Source organism: Lutjanus erythropterus, chromosome 14, assembly GCF_056507025.1.
Source record: "Lutjanus erythropterus isolate fLutEry1 chromosome 14, fLutEry1.hap2, whole genome shotgun sequence".
Classification (NCBI taxonomy): Eukaryota; Metazoa; Chordata; class Actinopteri; order Lutjaniformes; family Lutjanidae; genus Lutjanus; species Lutjanus erythropterus.
This window is the reverse complement of record NC_139330.1, coordinates 32,346,234-32,368,715: the sequence shown is the minus strand read 5'-3', so window position 1 is coordinate 32,368,715 and position 22,482 is coordinate 32,346,234. Positions and strand designations below refer to the sequence as shown.

Here is a 22,482-nt window from a genome sequence, read left to right as displayed (position 1 = left end):
TGTATCATCTTTTTTTGATTTACTTATTTATTTATTTTTGTTTATTTCTCTTCATTCCACCTTAAATATGTGAATGAAAGCAATGTACATCCACAAGATTTAAGGGATTACCACAGTGAATTGATGCATTATGTAAGTTCAGTTTCTCCTGTGGCACTTTCATGACATGTTACCTCTGAAATGAATGAAAAAAGAAAAAACAATAAAACTTAGAAAACTAAATCACATAAATAAATCACCTCAGGTGCTGTATTCCATTTCAGACCAACTCTTGGGGCCCTATCTTACGCCTGACGCAAAGCCGTTGTGACGCCAGCGCAAGTGATTTTGCTATCTTACGCCAGCGCAAGTGCCATTTTTGCCATGTGCTTAAGATAGCAAACGCACTTGCACTGGGTCTGTGCTGCTGTGGGCGGGAGGTCTAAACATGAAGGCAAAACAAAGGCGTGGTCAGCGCGTTTGCTATCTTGTGCTCAGCGCATTGGGGTAAAAACCGCTTGTGCCTTAGGGCCATGTCTTATGCTGAACGAAAGCACAAGTGGAAAGTGGGAGGAGCAATGGCATTGATTTATTCAAGGTGTGTCCAAATCCACCTTTAGCGTCTTGTGCCAGGGGTAGGAGTGATATTTCATCCTGCCTCACCCTTTGCGCCACCAGAGCAAAGCAGGATACACCTATCAGATGTGCCCAAGTGCCTTCATTAATTCACAGGCGAGTTTAGGCCGAACATGCAATAAACCAATCAGAAAGTCAGCTCTCATCACCTTTTAAGAGGCAGGTGAGCCAGCAGTGCAAGCGCTGTCAGCATGACGGCGGATTTACCAGGAGGAAACAAAGAGAAGAGATTTACAAAGGAGGCAGAGACAGATCTCCTGATACAAGAAGTAGTGATGGGAATTCCGGCTCTTTTTAGCGAGCCGGCTCTTTTGGCTCGGCTCCCTAAAAAGAGCCGGCTCCCAAGTGGCTCCTCAGATTTTTTGTTGCTCAAATTAATTTATTACCCAAAATAATGTAAAATGAATTACTAATGTAAAAAACATACATTATATCAAATGTTTATTATTTATATGGCTTTATTTATACACTCAATATACTCAACATAGAGGAGAGTACTACAATATTAAGCAGAGTGCTTAATTTTGACAACAAACACCACATATTATATTAATTACTAATTTTCTGTGTAATTGTAATATTTAACACTGGATATATTAGTCTTCTGTTGTGCAATGAAGTTTTAATCTGTCAACAAGCAGATATTTTATCTGATAATGATAAAGATTATATATATGACTTATATATGACTTGGTTTTACAAGGCAGATAAAAGAACAGATGTTACATATATCAGAAGGGGGATCTCTTCTATTTTAACCTCAATCAGCGATCAAGAACGCACTTTATTTCTTCAGCTATGATCGTGGTCTGCAGACTACAGGTAACATATTTTCTCTTAACTCTGTTGAAAACTGTCCAACTTGACTGTAGATTTTCGTCTCCACTTCCTGCTGCGGCCGCCTGATCTCGTCTACTTTCCAAGCGAGGCGCAGTTCATCTCAAATGAGTGTATTTTCTAACCTTTCAAGCGTGTTGTCTCTGTCTGTAGCGCATGTTCTCTCTCGTCTTCCTCCCACTTGCTTATGTGCTCACTGTGTTGTGTGTCTATAACCTCTCCCCTCCCCCTTCTACTCAGTGTGGACACACACACGCCACCAATCATGTGCGACTTTAACAGAAAAAAAGAGGAGAAAAAAACAAATCGGCTCCCAATCAAGAGCCGGTTCCCGTCATTCACTTCAAAGAGCCGGCTCTAAGATCCGGATCGTTCGCAACCGACACATCACTAACAAGAAGAGAATGTGCAAGAGCACGCAATATATGGAGACAGCAGGACATCTCCAAAACAGCTTCACGTCGAAATAGTTTACAGTAACGCCTGCAAAAACCAATACAATAAATATATTATGTTTTACAGTGAAGCACCTTGAAATTGTGTTGTATTTTATAATTAATTATTATCATCATCATCATTATTAACTCTGCTGGCTGAGGAACTGGGGAGAGAGATGGTGCAGTAGAGAGGGGAGGTGAACAGATCAAGTCCAGCCGCGAAGCTTCCCGGTTCCGCTGGTCCACCTGAGCCAGGTGGAGGAGCAGTTAAGCGGCGGTCTGTGCTCCTCCTTCTTCTCCTCTCCCACCTAATCCTCATCTCCTCCTCCCATCCTCGCTCCTCTGACCCGCTGCGAAATAATCAGAGAGTTTATGAAGTTTGAAGTGCGCAAAATTACGCACAGATCTATCCAACCAACTCTGTTAGAAGCACACATAACTTTTTTCTCTGTTGGGCTGGAGTCCTGTGGTCAAATATAGTGTCTTGTATATTTTGTATAATATAGATCATAACTGTTCAATCCTTGTTTTTCTGGATCATAACAAACAGGCAGACACAAACACTACAGCTGCTCCAGCTGTCATACTGACTCATCTGATAAAGACGATCAGACAGGTGTGATCGCGGCCGTGCTCACTTCACAGGTCTGTTTAGATTTATTAGGCTTTAAAATTATAATTATTTTCCTCTTTAGTGAGTTTATCTTTAAAGATGTATACACGCACAGCTGTTTAACATTAATGAAAAGTGTTCTGTGATTGTGGAGATGTGTGCGCCTCAGCCAAGCACGAGACACACGAACGCTTTTAATTTCAATATTTACATTTTATTGCTGATAAAAAAAATATGTTTGAATAACACTTAACTAATCCACACTCCGGTGTGAGGAAGAGAATTACCACAAACAACGGTGTTTTGTGATTGTGAAGATGTGTGTGTGTTTCTGCCAAGCCCGCCGGGTGCTATCTTGTGCTGAAAGACCACAGACTTTGCGCTTCAACAGGGTTTTGGCTGGTCTAAGCACAAGCGCGTTTTACTCCGATGCGCTGAGCACAAGATAGCAAACATGCCCAGCCACGCCTTTGTTTTTCCTTCATGTTTAGACCTCCCACCCACAGCGGCACAGACCCAGGGCAAGTGCATTTGCTATCTTACACACATGGCAAAAATGGCACTTGCGCTGGCATAAGATAACAAAATCACTTGCGCTGGCGGCGCAATGGCTCCACAATCACTAAACACCTTTCATTTATGTTTAAAAGTCCTGCATGCATGTGTGTGTCTTTGAAGTTAATCTCACTAATATGTACAACAGTACGATTATTATAATAATAAGCCCAATAAATCTCAGCAGACCTGCAAATGGGATCACAGCTGTCTGATCGTCTTTATCAGATGAGTCAGCATGACAGGTGGAGCAGCTGTAGTGTTTGTGTCTGCGTGTTTGTTATGATCCAGAAAAACAATGATTAAACAATTATGATCTATAACATATAAAATATACAAGACACTATATTTGACCACACGATTCCAGCCCAACCTGAGAGAAAAAGTTATGTGTGCTTCTGTCAGAGCTGGTTGGATATATCTATGCGTAATTTTGTGCACTTCAAACTTCAAAAACTCTCTCTGATTGTTTCACCGCGGGACATAGGAGCGAGGATGGGAGGAGGAGATGAGGATTAGGTGGGAGAGGAGAAGAAGGAGGAGCACAGACCGCCGCGTATCTGCTCCTCCACCTGGCTCAGGTGGCCAGCGGAACCAGGAAGCTTTGTGGTTCACCTCCCCTCTCTACTGCACCATCTCTCTCCCAGCTCCTCAGCCAGTAGAGTTAATGATGATGATCATGATGATAATAATTAATTTTAAAATACAACAAACTTTCAACGTGCTTCAGGTTAAAATATAACCAGTTACATATCTGCATGACATTTGCAGTTCATTTATTGTATTGTTTTTTGCAGGCGTTAATGTAAAATAAATTATTTACACATGAAGCTGTTTTGGAGACGTCCTGCTGTCTCCATATATTGCGTGCTTACGTGTTTTCACTCCTGGAAACAGGAGATCTGTCTCCTCTTTTCTCTTTGTTTCCTCCTGGTAAATCCGCCGTCATGCTGCCTCTGCTTGCACTGCTGGCTCACCTGCCTCTTAAAAGGTGATGAGAGCTGACTTTCTGATTGGTTTATTGCAAGTTCGGCCTAAACTCACCTGTGAATCAATGAGGGCACATGGGCACATCTGATAGGTGTATCCTGCTTTGCACTGGTGGCGCAAAGGGCGGGGCAGAGCAAAATATTACTCCCGCCCCTGGCACAAGACGGCAAAGGTGGATTTGGACACACCTTGAATAAATTAAATCCATTGTGCCTTGCGCTTTAGATCAGCGTAAGACACGGCCCTAAGAGGCTGTATTTCATATGGCCGCTAACTGAGCTAACTTCCTAATGGCAGCTACAGCACAGTTAGCAGCAGTGTGCTGGAAAAAAGGTCTGTGTTGCAGCAATCCCCTGGGTCTAATGACAGTGTATAGCTCCCTAATGTGTTTTTTTCATTTTTTTGGGATTAACGAATGAACAAAAATGGGGTAGACTAAAGACCCCTGGCACTATCTAACAGTTTAGCTCTCATTTGCATTGATGGAAACATGGGTAGACATGCTAATTTTTGTGGGTATCGGCATCTTGTCGACTCAGCAGCAAAGCCAAATTATTCTGCATTGAGTTTTGTAAGACTGAGGCTTAAATACAAGTTAGAAAAAAGTAACCAGTGTTACATTGTCACTGGCCTCTATAGTACTTTCTTTCTACTAACCTGGCTTTCCAGTGTGTTTGTGACATCAAATGTGGTTGAATTTGTTTTAAAAACTGCATTAGTATCTGTGTGAAGTTCCCTCCTATGCATGACATTTTTAGTCTCCTGGGTTAATAGACCTCGGGGCAAAGGTTAACACACTGACTCATCAAGTCTATTAACCTTTTGAGTTTAGAGAGTCATTAGGGACACAGGTCTTTAACGCTTGAGGACTGATGAGGTTCTGCTGCGGAACCAGAGGAAAATGAGGCTCAGTTTGCTCACACATGATAGGATGAATATTTGAATATGACTTTCACATCCCACTGAGGCAGATGGGTAAAGCAAAGTCACCTCATGTGTATGGATGTCCACATCGATATGCAGCCCTGTGTTTTCGGGTGATAGTGGAGGAGGATAGAAGGTTCTGTGTGAGTTATATCATGTCTTCTTATCTTTCCTTTTCTCTTCCTTCCTTTTCTTTGCACTTTACTCCTCTGTCTTCTCTCTTTTTCTGTACTCATTTGTTTTCTTTCTTCCTTTTCTTTTTTCCTTTCTTTTCCTTGACCTCTTTGTTCATTGTTTCTTATCTCCTTTCCTCTTTTTTCACCTTTTTTGTACCACTTCTTTCCTCTTCCATTTTTCTTTTAATACCTTATTTCTCTCCCTTTCTTTCATATTTTTCTCTCCTTTTCTTTTCTTTTTTGTTTTGTTTTCTTTTTTCTTTTCTTTTTCTGTTATTTCGTTTCTTTTTTCTTTGTAATTCTCTTCTTTTTTTCTTTTCTTTTTCCCTTCCTGTCATTTCGTAGCTGTTTTCCAACATTCTTACTTAATCTTCTCTCCTTTTCTTTCTTCTTCTTTTATTTCCTCTTTTCCTTTTCTTCCATTTTCAAACTCATATTTTCTGTGTTCTACTCTGTTTTTCTTTCCCCTCTTCTCTCCCCTTTTCTTTCTTCTTTTATTTTCTCACTTTCCTTTCTTTATTTATTTTTTCTTGTTTTCTCTGCTCTCTTTCAGTTGACTCAGTTCTGTTTAAATGTGCCATGTTCCTATTAGCTTTGCTTTGACCTTATTTAAGGTACAGGATCCATATGGTGTGTGTGTGTGTGTGTGTGTGTGTGTGTGTGTGTGTGTGTGTGTGTGTGTGTGTGTGTGTGTGTGTGTGTTTGAAGAGAGAGAAAGAGAGAGGTATTGGAGGGGCTAGCGATGAATGATGCGTTGGTGTGAAAGCCATTGGACCATGACTATACCGTAGGTGATAGAGACCCAGTAACATCAATCATACACATTCACACACTCACACACACTCACACTCTCACTCTCTGCCCTCGTTATTCCCAGTAGAAGGGCTTTTCTTGATTTTTAATAAAGGATATCTGCAGAGAAGGTCAAGGTTATTCAATTGTTGGTCATTCATCTCCTCTTTTTGCTCTCTCTTGACACACACACACACACATACGTGAACACACACACCATACAGATCTCTCAATCTTCACTACTGGCCCCGGCTCGGGGACCCCTGCACCTTGTGTGTGTGTGTGCGCATGTGCTCGTTGGTGTGAACAATGCTGCCGTCATCTCTGAGTTGTCTGGTTATCCATCACTGGCTTTATGTAGCCCTGCTGCTATCTTCAGTGTATTTTATCCACTGCGAGAGTTTTGCAGCGTTCAAGAGGTGTCACAGATAATATTACTTACTGTTTTATCAGAAGACTGTTTGAACTTAACACAGGCATAAATGGTGCGGAAATTGGAAAGTGAATGTACTGCCTGTGGCAAGATAATATCACATCTGTACATGTGAAATAATGTACGTTGGGCTTTTGTATGAGGCAGCTGTGGCAGGACAGAATCAGTATATAAAGCTCTGGGGTTATTGCTGAGAACATTGTTAATCTGTTTCCTCTGGGGATGTCAGCTAGAGATTTGTGAGGACTACAGATTACTGAAAAACACACTGAATTACAAGACCAAATATTTGAAATTTCATCTGCCTTTGTATCCTATCATTGTGTGCCGGCCATGAGATGATACACTCAGACTTATGTAGCATGATGTGATCTTACACACAAATTCAGTTCAAAGAGCCATTTTTCTAATATCTCCCCACTTACTGGCTACACAAACACACAAAAAAGTGTTGGAGTGTTAACTTCCAAGTTCCAAGGAAATCTCACTCTAAATATTTTCAGACAATTATAAAAATACATGAAACTGAAAATACAACCTATCACTCAGAGAATAGTAGAGTTTTTAAGAGGAAATTGTCAAAAGGTGCAGAATAGCTGAAGAGAGGTGGCATTAGATAACAGTGAATATAATGCATAATGGAGATAATGTTACAATAACATATAATATAGCTACTGCAGGGGCTGCACAACTAATCCCAATATTATTGTAAGAAAACAGCATTATAATAAAGTACTGTAGTGCTGCAGAGATGCTGTGTCCTAAAAAATATTGTTCTCCAGATGGAAGATAAAATGTTTGTTTCATATAGACTCCCAAAAATGTCACACCATTTCTCAGTAAAAAACAAGAATTGTAATGCAAAAATGACCATTCCCACTAATCATATCACATATTGTATCATAATGCACAACTGTGCTACATTTTAGTTGTTGAGTCTGTAGGTTTGTTTGGAACGTTTCACTCTGGTTTGACACCTGGGACAGAAGGCATTTGATTGAAAAATGAAGATGAATGAAAGAATCAGAATCAGAAATAATTTAAAGAAAGGTTTTAAAATGTTAGAACAAGGTTACATGCATGTTTTGTACTGTATTACATATACTGTATCTGCTAGGTTCTGGTTGAGTTGCTCTCTGACTGCACTTTTTTCACTCTGCTGGTTGTGTTGTTACCTCAGAATATTGAACTTGAGTCCAAATCCCACTGTGGCAGGGTGTTAACTTTAATATTTACAGCTCCTCAAGCAAACATAATACAAGTACAGAATTAAAATTAGCAGCGATGCATTATTTCATAATTTAACAGGAAAAGTCTATCTCTAAGTTGAACTGCGTAAACCTTTGATCAACAACTTTCTTTACATATATATTTTGGTTCCTGGATTTATTAAATATATAAATAGTAACTGTATTTAAAGCTGATGCAGTAGAAGTCCTAGGCTGGGCTTCATTTTTATACTTAATTTATGCACAGTTTGTACCGCCTGTGACTGAGCTGCTCTTTGATACTGAAGGTGATGGCAGATTGATGATAATACCACCTTTAATTGGCCTCATTAAAGTTCCTCAGAAGACAGATTCAGAAGAGAAGCCAAAGGAAGCAAAGTGCCAAGAAAATAAAAACTGTTTACAGCTGGTGAGAGCAGTCAGGCTGCAGCGGCAGACGGTGAGTTTTGTGTCTAGATTTAGATGTAAGGAAGGTTTCGACCGGCCAGAGAGGGAATTCCAGTGTGTTTTGCATTGTTGTGAATTATATGGTTCATTCAAATGAGTCACTACCATGAGCTGTGCTTTCTAAATATGGTCATCTAAGACTACAGAGTCAAGGAATGTTGTTATTATTGGAGGATTTTCAAGTGTGTGAATTTTTATGATTATTTGTGTGTGTCTTTTTTCACGAGGGAGGACATTTTTGCGAAGTAAAATCACTTTTGGACAGCTCTCCCTCCTGTGACAGGCTAGTTTATGAAAATGTTTGAGAACAGGCGTGTAGCGTGAAGGGTTCAGGTTACGATTAAAGGGTCAGGGAATGAAAACAAGTCAGTGGAAGTTCCTCGCAGTCGACTTAAGCACAAACATGTGTGCGTCTTTCTCTTACTAACAGTGATGTCACTCTCAGCTGACTCCACGCTGTTACTGAAAGTCTTTGTGTGCGTGGTTGTGGTTGTTTTGATTATGTGTCACTATGCTCTTGTGCAGTCCAGCGCTCTGTGAATGTCTGTCTTGTTGCAGTGGAAGAGCAGCAGAGAGAAAATCAATACAACAAGGCCTTTTTCACGCATCCTGGAAGACACACTGACCTGTCACTTCCATCCGTAACTTCATTTTCTTATTTCCTTTTAGGGGACTGGACAGTTTACTTAACTTTGTTGTGTAATTCGGTCAGAGATGGAGACAGTCGGGGTGTCACTGCACACTGTCTGGACACATCACTGCTGTTACTCTTTAAAAGCTAATACCAGTGTAATTTGATTTTCCTCCTGTTGCCATTAAAGCCCATTAAATCTTAAATCTGCTGATGCATTAGATGTGACAAGGCTTTACAGTGTGACACTAGAGAGTAGAAGTCTAGTCCCCTTTTGGAGCTAGCCTCTGGCAAAGGCTCCTGGGAAATGTAGTTGCCCAAGGCCAAGCTTGCCAAGGAGTCCCCTTATGACCTGACATGCCTGTAATGTGACAAAAAACACGTAAACGAGAGGCACTGCAGAACATAAATGAAAGAAAATGTAATGAAATGAATGAACAGCTCAGGTCAGCTCAGAAAGCGTGGTGATAATTATGGGAGCAAAGGATGGATGTAGTATAAAGAGCGACAAAGTTGGTCAAACAAGGGACTTTGACACAAGAGACAGAGATTTGTTTCTCATGTTGCCTATACCTAACTGTGACATGTTTCTCAGGAAGCTTTATTTTGAAAGTCTGAATGCTGCTTTGCTTTGTTTTTTACCCAGATTAATGCATGATTTTTTTAGTCTGCTTCTACTCTTTTAGTGACAGTTTAATACTACTTTTATCTGATCTTGATTGCACTTAAAAGCCTAACCTCCTCTTTTATGTCTCAGGTACTGCAAGGTAATGATGTTTAGTTTTTAGCCTGGTGGCTTGGCTAGCTGGTCACTTTCACTGTGCTTTTAGACAATTTCATTTGGATTTTTATAACTTTTCTGTCTGTCCACATTCTCTGTCTCGCAGCCTCAGTACATGGGGCAGATGCTGTATGAACTGAGCAACCTGGCCACCACAAGATTTGTTTTTAGCCTGGGTGCTAATGCTAGCTGGCCCCTGAAACAGCAAAACAACATCTTGGCTGTGTGTGGTCATTGCCAAGCAGCTTGTATTGTATTGCACTTCAGTGAATCAAAAATAATCTATTTATTTTAGAGAGTAAATGACATGTGCTATGGATAGTAAAGCCTAAATTTAGGATTATCTTTTCTTAATAATGGTTTTATTTTCATCATAAAGATGAGGTTTGTAGGGAAAGCTCCCCATGACTGTTGTGTGTGACAGTAGATGTTAAAATAAGTGTTGGGTTGAGCAGTCATGGTGAGCTTTTAAAGCTGGTGACAGACAAAACGAAACAGGAGATTTGTACCTTCACTACCTGAGGATATAGGACTCTATCTTCCTCTTTCTATCTGTCCCTGTTGCTCTCTTTCTATCCATTTGTCTGTCTATCCTTCATGCATCTGTCTTCTGTACGCCATCAATTATTCACCCGGAGCAGATGAATATTTCAAAGGGTGCCGGACTCTCTTCCTCTATACCTCATCCCCTCGTCCCTGTCTCTGTTTTATCTCTCTGCTCTCTGTGTCTCTTCTTTTCCCTCCTCTCTCATCTTCCTATGCCTCCCCTGCCACCATCACCCTCTCACACTTTTCTTCTCTGTGTGTGTATGTATATATGCAGTATATGTATGTAAGCTACAGTATGTGTGTGTGGAACCTGATTCTAGTCCTGTGGAATCTGTAAAAGATGTAACTCTGTCTTCACGCTATGAACTCCTAGACTGTCTGCTGTCTCTGGTCACCATTTATAACTCAGCTGGCAGCAAGTGTGTGTGTGTCTGTGTGTGTGTGTGTTGGTCTCATGTCTGCACATAAGGTATGACTGTCTTCTCCCATGTCAGGCTTTTTTGAGAGGATTAATGGGAGTGGCGTTTGGAATGACAGTTTGTTGGGGCTGTAGAACACAGCTCCAGTCAGCTCCTCATTAACAATGAATGGGATCTACCTTTAGCATGTTTTCATAGATGGGCCGAGCCACTCTGCATAGTCACTATGCTCTCACAGAGTTTTTCACTTAACCAGGAAGTGTGGGAGGAGAGCCACACCAAGGTTTTGCCCATTTCTATTCCTTAAAGGGATAGTTTAGATTATTTGAAGTGGGCTTGTGTGAGGTATTAGCTATAGGAGATAGTAGTCGGCTTGCTCCCAGTTTGGAGAGACTGAAAGGTGTGCCAGCATGGAAGCTAAGCAGTGTACTGCTGTGAACAGAGTCAGCAGCAAAAAGTGTTTTAGGCACCTAAAAGTCAAGATTATTGTAAGTGTACACTTTATTTAAAATATTTATCACTGCTTTGCCTTGCTGTCAGGCAGATTTTTTCTGATGGGAAACTAGTGTTATAAAAGCCAGATGTTGCTCTCTCAGGCTTAACTAAACTCCACTGGCAAAATCAGACCAGCAACTTCTGTGTTCTTCAAGGTAACATTGCTAATTTCAACAGTACAGTCTAGATTAGTGAGAATGAGTGATACTTTTGTTATATGAGGCTGTCTGTTGACAAGATAAAGTGGTGAAAATATTCAAAATGTTCTAAAACCCCACTTCAGATTATCCAAACTATCCCTTCAACCTTGTGAACATCAGTTGGTCAAGTCTTGGCTAAGAAAGAATAAATAATAATAATCAAGTAACTGATTATTTTGATGATGATGAACTAGTCTCTGGGCAAGAATACTCACCATATTCTATGAAAAGTATTGTTATTTTTTTATTTACAAATATCATGATTCAGTACTAACAAATCCCAATTCCAAAAAAGGTTGATATGTAAAATGCCAGTTAAAACAGAATACAATAATTTGCAAATATTTGTCAACCTCTGTTCAATTGAATACCATACAAAGACAAGATATTTAATGTACAAATTCATGTACTTAAATATTTTCAGTAAATACAGGCTAACTCATTCTGAATTCGATGCCTGCAAGACACTCCAAAGAAACTGGGACAGGGGCAACAAAAGACTGGGAAAGTTGTGGAATGCTCAAAAACACCTGTTTGGAACATAAACAGGTGAATTGGTAACAGGTGACAGTATCATGACTGGGTATAAAAGGGGCATCCTTGAAAGGCTCAAGCAAGCGTGGGGTGAGGTTCACCGCTTTGTTACAAACTGTGTGGGCAATAGAGTTGGGTGATATGTTAAAATTTTCCAAATGATCATCGTCAACCCATCCATCGGCGATTGTTGATATCTTCATCCCCTCTCTCACCTCCTCCAATCCTCTCGGGTCTCAGCTGGGAGATGTGTGCAAGCAGCGAATTCACTATGTTACGCATGCTGCCTACATTCACTATGTCCAATAGACAAAATAAACTCACAAAGTGTCTAGAAATTACGTTTTCACACTTATTATCAATTTTAAACAGAGAAATACAACCATACACCTTCTAAATTCAAGTTTATCTCTTTTTCCGAACTAAGACAAGCTTAATTGGCTTGTTAACTCCTCGGAAAACACACTTAATTCAAACTCAACAGAAAAACTTGTAAAACTCCCCAAAACCGTCTTTGTTAGTCTGTCCACTTTTCCAATGATCACCAACTCTGGTTTGGTCAAAATAAATCCTTAATTCACCGCATGAAAAGAGTGTAAAGAGTCTGACTCTGCAGGCTGTTTTTTCTCACTCTTCACCCAGCTTAGCTCACTCATGGTCGGCTGAGTGGGTGTGTACTGCGCTGCTGGATGAGAGCGCGGTGCAGAGCAGAGGCTGTCACTCTGCAGACTGTCACATTAGCAAAAAAACATGACAAATATTGCCCTAAAAGTCGGCCAAAAAAAGCGATTGGCGATGGATTCAGCCCATCATCAATAGACGGTGTATTCATCCAATCACCCAACCCTAGTGGGCAAATAGTCTAAAAAGTTCAAGAATGTTTCTCAACACACAGTTTCAAGAAATTTAGAGACATCACAATCTACAATCCACTATATTATTAAATAATTCAAGGAATGCTGCAAACCAACATTGAATGCCTGTGACCTTTGACCTCATATGCAGCACTGCATTAAAAACCCATGTAATTATATGGGCTCTGGAACACTTTTGAAAACTGTTGTCAGTAAACACAGTTTGTCGCTGCATCAAACATGCAAATGCAAGTTAAGATTTTACCATGCTAAGAGAAAGACATAAATCAACAACATGTGGAAAAGTGTGCTGTGGTCTGTTGAGTTCACATTTTAGATTCATTTTGGAAATCATGCATGTCACACTAACTTCAAAAGCCAACATCTGTGATGGTATGGTTGTGTGTTAGTGCCCATGACATCATGGGTACCTGTTACATCTGTGAAGACATCATTAATGCTGAAAGGTACATAAAGGTATTGGGGTGAAATATGCTGCCATCCAGACAACGTCTTTTTCAGAAACGTCCCTGCTTGTTTCAGCGACAGTGCCAAGACACATTCTGCACATGAACAGAGTGGCTTTGTAGTAAAAGAGTGTGGCTACTAGACTGGCCTGCTTACATATCAGACCTGTCTCCCATTGAAAGTGTGTGGTGCATTATGAAGACAGATCCCAGGCTGATGAGCACTTTAAGTTGTATATCAAGAAAGGATGAAAAAGAATTGTTAAAAGAAAATGTGATGTATCACAGTGGTAAACATGCCCCTGTCCCAACTTTTTGGAATGTGTTGCAGGCATCAAATTCCAAATGACTGTATATTTACAAAAAACAAGAAAGTTATTCAGTTTCAACATTAAATATCTTGTCTTTGTACTGTGCAAAGCATTGCATTCTGTATCTGTTTTCATTTTCCACAGTGTCACAACTTCTTTGGAATTGGGTGTTGGAATAAACAGCAGTAAAAGCCTCCCCAACATCAACCTAAAAACTGACTCAGTGGTTTGCACTGTTGCCTCAGAAAACAAAGGTTCTGGGTTTGAATTATCCAGCAGGCCGATGCCTTTCCACATGTTCCCCCCACATCTGTGTGGGTCTCCAGTTTCCTCCCACAGTCCAAAAGAATGGATTTGAGTCTAAACGCTTATTTGTGTATATCTGTCTGCTCTGTAATAGACTGGCAACATGCACAGTGTGTACCCTGTCCCTCACCCAGTGTCAGATGTGACAGGCCCCATGCCCCTGCAGAGGATAGGCGGGAATAGAAAATGGATGACTGGGCCCTACCCATAACCCACAATAACTTGGTTCAAACATTATAAACTGCATATTTAAGTGTTTTTAAATGGAATCTATTTCATTTACATGGTTTTAAAAAGGATATACATATTGCAGTTCTAGATGTCCTGTTAACAGTTTTACAGACATGTTTTTCATAATGATAGCATACTGTATGGGAAAAAGGCTTTCTAGGCTCCAGGGAATGTTTTTCTTATCATGCAGGGTTTGGCCCCTGGCACAACTTGATACGAAAGCTGTCTCTGTATTGTCATATCAAGCTCTTATAATATATACATGTAATATGACTGACAGTGGCAGCTAACTACCTGTCGTTTAAGTGAATACCTTTGAGGTAGTAAAAGACAGACTGATCATAGACTATATGAAACATGGACATAGTGTCTGTGGTGTCTGTTGGCTAACTACAAATGGGCATTATGGAGCGTGAGTGGAACTGTGATGGTACCCACCTGTCACTCAATGTGGGCAGTGCAGTTGTCATGAATTGGACAATTAGCTATAGAGATCCAAGCTGTTATTTGTACCAGGCTATAAACATGTTTAGTTCTGCTGTAAAGCTGGATGTTTTTATATGGGGGACTATAGGGCCTGACTCACTACTTTTTTTTTGTTTGTTTGAAAGTTGGTGCCTCCACCCTGGTTCAACACCAGACATTTACTTTTATAAGCTAACTAAGCTATCTGCAGACACCTACCTGTCTAAAAGAAAACAGGTCAAGTCAGCGTCTCCCTTAATCCCCATCCTCTCCTTCAGTGTTTGTCAGCAGATGATAGCCAACCCCAGATTCTCTCTTGTTTTGAAACAGGTTATGTCCACTTGGCATTTCACCTCTATACTTCTGTTTTTTGGTGCTATGTCTGCCACTGTCATACCTTCCTCTTGGATGCGTGTTTACAATGTTAATTCAGATTAGCTGACTAGTCTAAGAGTAAGAAAAACAAAGCAGTTAAAACTGAGCACAATTTATTAATTTATATTAAATTTATATTAATTGATGTGAAACATGATCTGAAAAATACTGTGTATTAAAGCCATTTGAAGCCATTAATCATATTCTTTAATGGCCAAATTGTATATTAAATGCTGCTGAAATGTGTGGCACGTTGCATTGTGCATTAGGAGCATTGCATCATTATGACAACAATTCACTAAATGCTTCAGTTTTTCAGACCAAATAGGATCACAGTGTCTGTGTGTAAGCAACATCACTTACCCAGAGCTGACATTAGCTGCCAGCTTGACACACAGTTTGGCCAACGTTAGCATTGCTAGCAGCAGCAGCCTGCTTGCAGGTTAATGTCCGTGTCTGTGCTGAATGTGGTCACACATTCACAGTGGTTATATGCCAGTTTATTCTGACACAAATTGCATTCATGCTTATTTTCATTTTCTAGATCAAAACACTGCCAACCCGCTGTGTTTTTTATGGGCTGCAGCCGACTAGTGGTGGGAGGCTGCATAACGTTTTAGAGGCAACAATTGACTGGCATTGTGTATGAATAAAATATTGATAAATAGTGTAAATGTCTAGTATTTCTAGTACTAGCAATGGTGGCGACATTTAATTGTGTAGCTGACTAATTAGGCACATTCTGTGAATCGGTGTCACTTGAATGGTATTGGTATTGGCGTTGGCACTGGTATTGTAATTGTTTACACGGTACCTAGTGCCACATCCTGCGCACAGTTATTGTGGCTACAGACACACTGCCCAAAGGTTGACACTCAGAAACATCCATAACACAGCAAAATAAGGAAATACAGGCAGGGTCTCTGCAGATCACACACCATCATGCATTTCTAGTTGGTCATAAGTGATTACTATACTATACTATACTACTATACTATACATTGTTTTTAAAAATATCCAACTCATTCTGTCTTTGCAGAAAAGCCATAGCCTGTTAGCCATTGTAGGCTGCCTGCAATGGTATTTTTGCTCATTCCTCCTCTTTCATTTTTCCATTTGCAACTCACGTTGTCAAAACAGAGCGTCCACACTTTGGCAGATTTAGGTGGAGCTGTTGGAAATACTGTATATGAATTATGATTACTATGTCTTTTATTATTAGGTTTAGCATTCATAGTGTCCACCTGAATGGACCCAGAGGAGTTCCCTAGTTTATTTTGTTATGTTTCATTTTAGATAAGAACATGCATTTTATTAATTATCCCTGCTGTCTCCTCTTCACCTTTAAATGCTCTTTGTGAAAGTTTTACGATGTTTTCACAATAACCTTGTAGGATCTGAAATATGGTCTTAATTTTGAGATCTGTAAACATTAATAACAGCACTGCAGTAATAAGACAGGAGAAAAGACAATAGATCTTGTGAATATCATTCCAGAAAACATTCATGTATCACCGTCACCAAAAATCCATAAAAGAGAGTTTTCATCTTCGTCATCAATATCATCATCATTTGAGTTGGGCATTACAGCATCATGACATGAATATTTGTCTTCTAATCTGGGATTAAAGCCAGAGGATCAAACTGTGATCATCAGGGACTGATAGGAGAGATGGATAGAGAAATAGATGGAAGAGTGCTAGATAGAAAAGGGAGAAGCGAGGGGAGTGAAAGATGGGTCAGTACAGGAGCGCCTGAAGGCTGTCTTATTCTCCCTCTCTCTCTCTCTCTCTCTCTCTCTCTCTCTCTCTCTCTCTCTCTCTCTCTCTCTATTTTTTTACCTCCTTTCCATCTCACGTGTCACTGTGTGGATGCATATATGTCGTCTGTGTTCATGTGTTTTATTGGCAGGATTTTAGCCTTTACTGTGGCCTGTGTCCGGCTGTGCTGCAATCTGTTTGCCCTCCCTCTTTCTCTCTCTCATTACAGAGAAGCAGCACATTTGGCCTGACACACTCTTAATCTCTTGCGCTGACTGATGGTGTTGATAATGGCGTGTGTTTCTGTGTCCCAGCTCACAGGCTAGTTTGCTTCCTTTTAGGTCTTTTGGCAAAAAAAAACAAAAAACGATCATATTATTTTCCTACCTGAGTCAGTGTCAGACAGGGCAGTCAAATGTCAGTTAGACCCCCTCATATAATCAGTCATTGCTAAGGAAGACTGAATGCATGCTCAATTACAGTACTGTTAAGGTTCCTACAGAAAATGACCAGTTTTCACCGCCACCCCTTTGTTACCTCTGACAAAGAGGTTATGTTTTGGGTTAGATTTGTTTGTGTGTTTGTCAGCAGGATTACAGAAAAAACATTGGCCTGATTTTTATGAAACCTGGTGGAAGGGTGTAGGTGTGCCAAGAAGAACCTATTTAATTTTGGAGCAAATCTGAATCACTGTGGCTAAACTGCAAACTTGTCAGAAAGTGAATGGTGCCACTACACCAGCTACCTCAAACATCACTGTGGAAAAAATTCTGCAGGTATGTAGGAAATAATAAATGTCTAAAGTATCCTTACTCTTTTTCCAAGATGATATAATCAAAATAAACTATTTTCATATATCTAGACATTGCAGATTTCCATATCATAGAGGACTCAGGGTGGGGTCACACCTAAAGGTCCAGTTCCTGAATTGAACCAATGCAACAAACCAACAAAGCTTAAGATCACCTCATAAAGATGATACGTCATTGATTTTTCTCTACATTTTGATTATTGATCATACAGTCAGCAGTTGGAAAAAAAGAAACCCCTCCATCATGGACCACCTTCAGGTTGTGTTCATGCTGGTGTTCATGTGGAGTGCATGTCAGCAGACTTTAGAGGAGCTGGGGTAGATCATCAGAATTTCATATGACTTGACTCGTGACTTCCTTGAACTCTGCAATGACTTGACTTGGTTTGCTTTACTTATAATGATGACTCGACTTGACTCTTACCATAGTGATTTGGGACTTGCTAAAGATTGAAAGATGAAGACTTAAGCCTTGCTTGTGACTTGCAAATGTGTGACTTATTCCCACCTCTGCCCTGTTGCAAAGGAACCACTGAATGTAAAGTATGTTTCATAGAGCAGAGTGAATCATGTTTAGGTGAAGCAGTGCACCCAAGCTCTCTGATTTAGCACACAGTCTTTGTTTCATTTTAGTACTCCATAAATTTCATCAAATTTGATCTATTAATGTTCCATTTCTTTTTTTGAATTTTATTGTATTGATTACATGTTGCTTTGATCCTGTAAATTACATCATAGGTTGGCCTTTAAAAACTGCTAAACATATAAAAAAAATGTTGCTTTTGTTTCTTACCCAGAACACACAATAAAAAATAAGTTTCACTCTATATTTTTCTCTCAGTTCAGTCTGGCAGCACTCCACTGTGACCGCAGAGTCTACAGTGACACTGCAGATAATGAACACACACACACGCACACACACTCACACATACAGTAACATACTGTCTACCCCGAGGCAGGCTGCGATGTCTTCAGCGCCCGTGAAGTCGATGTTTTGTGTGTGACAATGTGTTCAATTGTGCGTGTGTCTCCATTTTCACCTTTTCCCTCTCTGCAGCAATGGAATGGGATTACTTTGATTGACAGGTGTGACCAATGTTTACCACGCACACACATACAGTCACTCCAGCATTGTGGTTGTTGCAATTGCCACATGAATATGTCATGTTGGGATCACTATGGCAACAGTAACATGCAGTGTCTTACCTTGACAGGAGTGGGATGTCATGTTTTATCTACTCACAGGAATATTGTTATTCTGTCACCAGGGTTTCCTTCAGTCAAGGCTCAGTCTGAGACACATGTTATCCCTGCTGGCTCAGAACATACATTTACATATTTGCATATTTCATATAAGGGCTATTTCTGCATGTGATACTACAGCATAGAGTTGGTTTCCAGAATACTGGGTCCCAACACGACATAAGGAAAGGAGACCACACACCAGTTGTCACTGAATAGAGTTCTTTTTTTTTCCAAGCTAAAAGATTAAATAACCTACATTAACCCAAAGTTAAATAATGTAGGCATGGCTGTATGCTCCATCAGTGGTGTCTGTGATGCGTGACTGAGGCTGTTCTCCATTTGGCCATGCTGCTGAGCCGTATGTTACGCAGCAGCAAAGGCCACAAAAATGGAACTTAAATGGAGTGCAGGATACAGCAGGTGTAACGTTGGGTCTCTGTCAGCTGACAATGGCTATAGTTACATGAAGTAGACTGGTTTTTGCCCTTATTGCGAAAAAGAAAATATTCTTACTAAGCTGTTCACGTGCCTAATGAAAATGAATATTGCTTGAATATTCACATTTATATACAGCTGTGCATACTCTGACTATGGATGCTTTTTTCTGTCAAAATAGTATTTTTTGTATTTGTTTTCCACTGGTGGTGGACTTGTTTGACAGTACGAATACAGCCTCCCTCTTTCATTGATTTAATCACCTTCTTGAAAATGTCAGCATTGCAATGTTTGTGTTGTGATTTTCTTTTGTGCAAACATCTCTACCTCGGTCCTGCAAACTGTTGGAAATTTGGTTTGTTTGCAGTGCAGAGCAGAAGAGGTTGTGTGTCACAAACTGCTATAAAACCCCCAACCGAGACACGTATTCTGAATTTGCTGTTTACATATCCAAAGAACGTTCCTAAAACCAGAATAATACCTGCATATCCTACATGTCTTCATCAGGATATGCTTTATTCAGAATAAGGCCAAATTCAGAATATCCAACAAGAACATGATGTTTACATGACCTGTATCAAATTCAGAATACTGCCATGTTCTGAATATTGTGTATGCCTTTCCCTTTAAACAACCAAGAGGAAAACAAGTGTGCATGTAAACATAGCCACTGAAACAGTAGCAGGTAGTGTGACTCATCCTGTGGGAACACCTCTTATAGAAGAAGATTTTAGGGTAACATAATAAACATGTTAATCACATTTTAAAAATACCTACATGCCCTCATACCTAAATGAAAGAATATATCGGTTGCCAGTGATTCCCAAAATGGCATGTATGACCAGTGGAAAAATGCCAGACATATCGGACCATAAGTATGTTATTTAAGTTACTTTACATGCCTTGCATTAAACATAAGACATATGTTAAGACACCACAACACTGACTGGACATCCACATGAAAAGTGCCAAATATTCCCTTGAACAAGTGAACAAAATGAGACCAATCAGAGAGGTATTTTATAAGAATAAGAATTTTTCACCGAATGTCAAGCTATTACTTGAAAGTGAATTCAGAATTTAAATGTAGGAATGCAAAACCATGCAAATGATATTTATGTGACACTTTGCAACTGTTGATCATGCTGTGATTCTCTACATGGCATTTTGTTTACCTGTGCAAAAGCCAGTCAGCATAAGCAACATCTGCTGTTTCTTGTACTGAATATACAATAAATCTACCCAGTTGGCACAAATCAGCACGGATTCTAGAGTGCACCCTGACAAATAAAATTTTAGTGGTTATTTTGAGCAGTGCAGAGACAGAAACCAACCATAACTAAACAGAAAGTGAAAGACAGACTTGAATTGTGAAGCAGAAAGTCAAAACTCCCTCGGATGGCTGTTAATAGATGTTCAGTAGAAGTCTAATTAGCATCATCCATCATCTTTAAAGGAAATCTGGCAATCAGTGTTTGATACAGTCTGTGAGTTATCAGAATTATTGAACATGCCCAAGGGAACAGGAAATCATTTGGGAAATGTCCAATATAAATGACATGTGTGGTTAAGTTGTTGCACCTCTGTGTGGTGCTGTGATGAATTAAAGTCTGTGTAAAGGAAAAAGGGAGTTTCTTTCATATTATACATGTAACAAAATAGTTGCTGAAAATATGTGAAAAGACTGACATTTTGGGCAGACCTGAAATATGGCTCAGTGATGTGCCAGAGCCATGGTCCCCAAAACTATATAAGTCCCACAAACTGAAACATGAACAACACCCTCCACCCCTAACCCCCATGAATGTACCTTAAGTGACTCTCTCAGTCCAAATCAACCCAGCAGTTCACTTCAGCTAACTTATGTTCCAACAACCCAACACAGAAGAAAAAACAAATACCATCCTGTCACCGTCCTCTGGCTCTGGTGGTTCCAAACATGTCTGGACTTTTCCAATAAAGCTGCTAGACGGCACATCTATGTTTCAGGTCATGGTGGTGAAGTGAGAAAAGTGCAAATTTTTTCATGATCTAATTTTATATATTTTTTCTTCATTCAAATTTTGCTGAGTATTAAATAACATGTTTCTGTTGTGTGATAAACTCAGAACACACATTTATTGGTACATGATCTTTAACACTGTCAACCAAAGAAGCTCAGATCGTTCTATTTTAAAGAGATAGTTCACCCAAAAATGAAAATTTAGTCATTATCTTCTCACCCTCACATAGGGTGAAGATCAGGTTTACTTTTTTTAGTCAACAAAACACTGCTGGAGTTTCACACGAAAACGATGTTGCAGAATCTCTCAAAAGTGAAAGTAAAAGATGAGCAGTTTTCAAATGTAAAAAGACAAAATGCCAACATAAAATGCCTCCATATTGCGCCTCTGGTATAATCCAAGTCTCCTAAAGCCCCAAATTGACAAAAAATGTTATTTACACCATGTTTTTAGCCTGAATCTTCACTGTAGATCCTTAACTTGGAGCCACATTCATGTGCACGTGTGCACTATCTGAGCTGTGTGTGTGTTGTGACAGTGTGCGAACAGCATGTTAGGACTTTAGGAGACTTGGATTATACCAGACAAGCAGTATGGAGGCATTTTATGTTTTTTCTAGTCGTATTTTCCATTTGAAAACTGGTCACCATTCACTTAGACTGTTAAGGAGATTCTGCAACACTGTTTTCATGAGAAACTCCAGCAGTGTTTTGCAGACTAGCAAAATAAACCCGACTCTCAATCGACATGAGGGTGAGTAGATTATGACTGAATTTTCATTTTAGGGTGAACTTCAATTTGAGTGAGTGATGTTCGCGGTGTTGGAAGAAATCGTTTTTCAGCTTTTTGCCAGTTTCTCACAAATCATTGTCTGTCTTTGCATCTGCACACTGTAGGAAAGTGTCACACTTGATCTGTTAGAAGTAGATCAACTTCTAGATGTCTCATGATCTGACTGATGGAAGAGCTCTGTGATGTGAGAATGAATCAAAGAATCTCTGTTTTAGGGAATCACAAGATCTAAATTTGAGAAGCAACTCCAAATTTGTCTGGTTTTGAAGCGTGCAACTTCTCCATTTGATCACTTTGTTCTGATTTGGCTCAACATATGAAGTTTTGTCTTTAACACTGAACATCAGACTGAACATGTCTTTTCCCCTTCTGTATGTCTTCCTTTAGGTTAACAGACCTGTCAGGCTTGCTCACAGATGGACCAGTAAACTACAAATACAAGACCAAATGCACTTGGCTAATAGAAGGATAGTAAGTATCAGTGTTTTTCTCCTCTTCTGTCTATTTTACTTAGTTCCATGTGGTTGAAAACTGTTTTTGTGTCTTGCTTAAGGGCTCCAGATAATGAGAGCTTTATTATTGTGTAAACAAAAAGGTTTATCTTTAAATGCAGTTATTGTGCATCAGAGTTGGTTTTTGCCCATTGACTACTTAAACATGCATACTGGACCAACTGTATACACACAGTAATAGCTATGTAATTATATGGAAAGACACTAGTCCCTCTGTCCAAAAAGTGGTTAATCTCATTTTGATAAGGATGTGTAGGA

The 22,482-nt window shown here is 39.7% G+C and overlaps 1 protein-coding gene across 2 annotated transcripts in view; it reads left to right on the top strand.

Annotated features, from left to right (window-relative positions):
- The window catches only part of atrnl1a (attractin-like 1a), a 406,244-nt gene that overhangs the window by 32,636 nt on the left and 351,126 nt on the right, over positions 1-22,482 (top strand). For both annotated transcript variants that reach the window (XM_084735770.1, XM_084735769.1), the window contains exon 2: positions 22,100-22,183. In XM_084735770.1, coding sequence (XP_084591896.1) covers positions 22,100-22,183 — 84 coding nt within the window. The remainder of the gene's footprint in view (positions 1-22,099; positions 22,184-22,482) is intronic.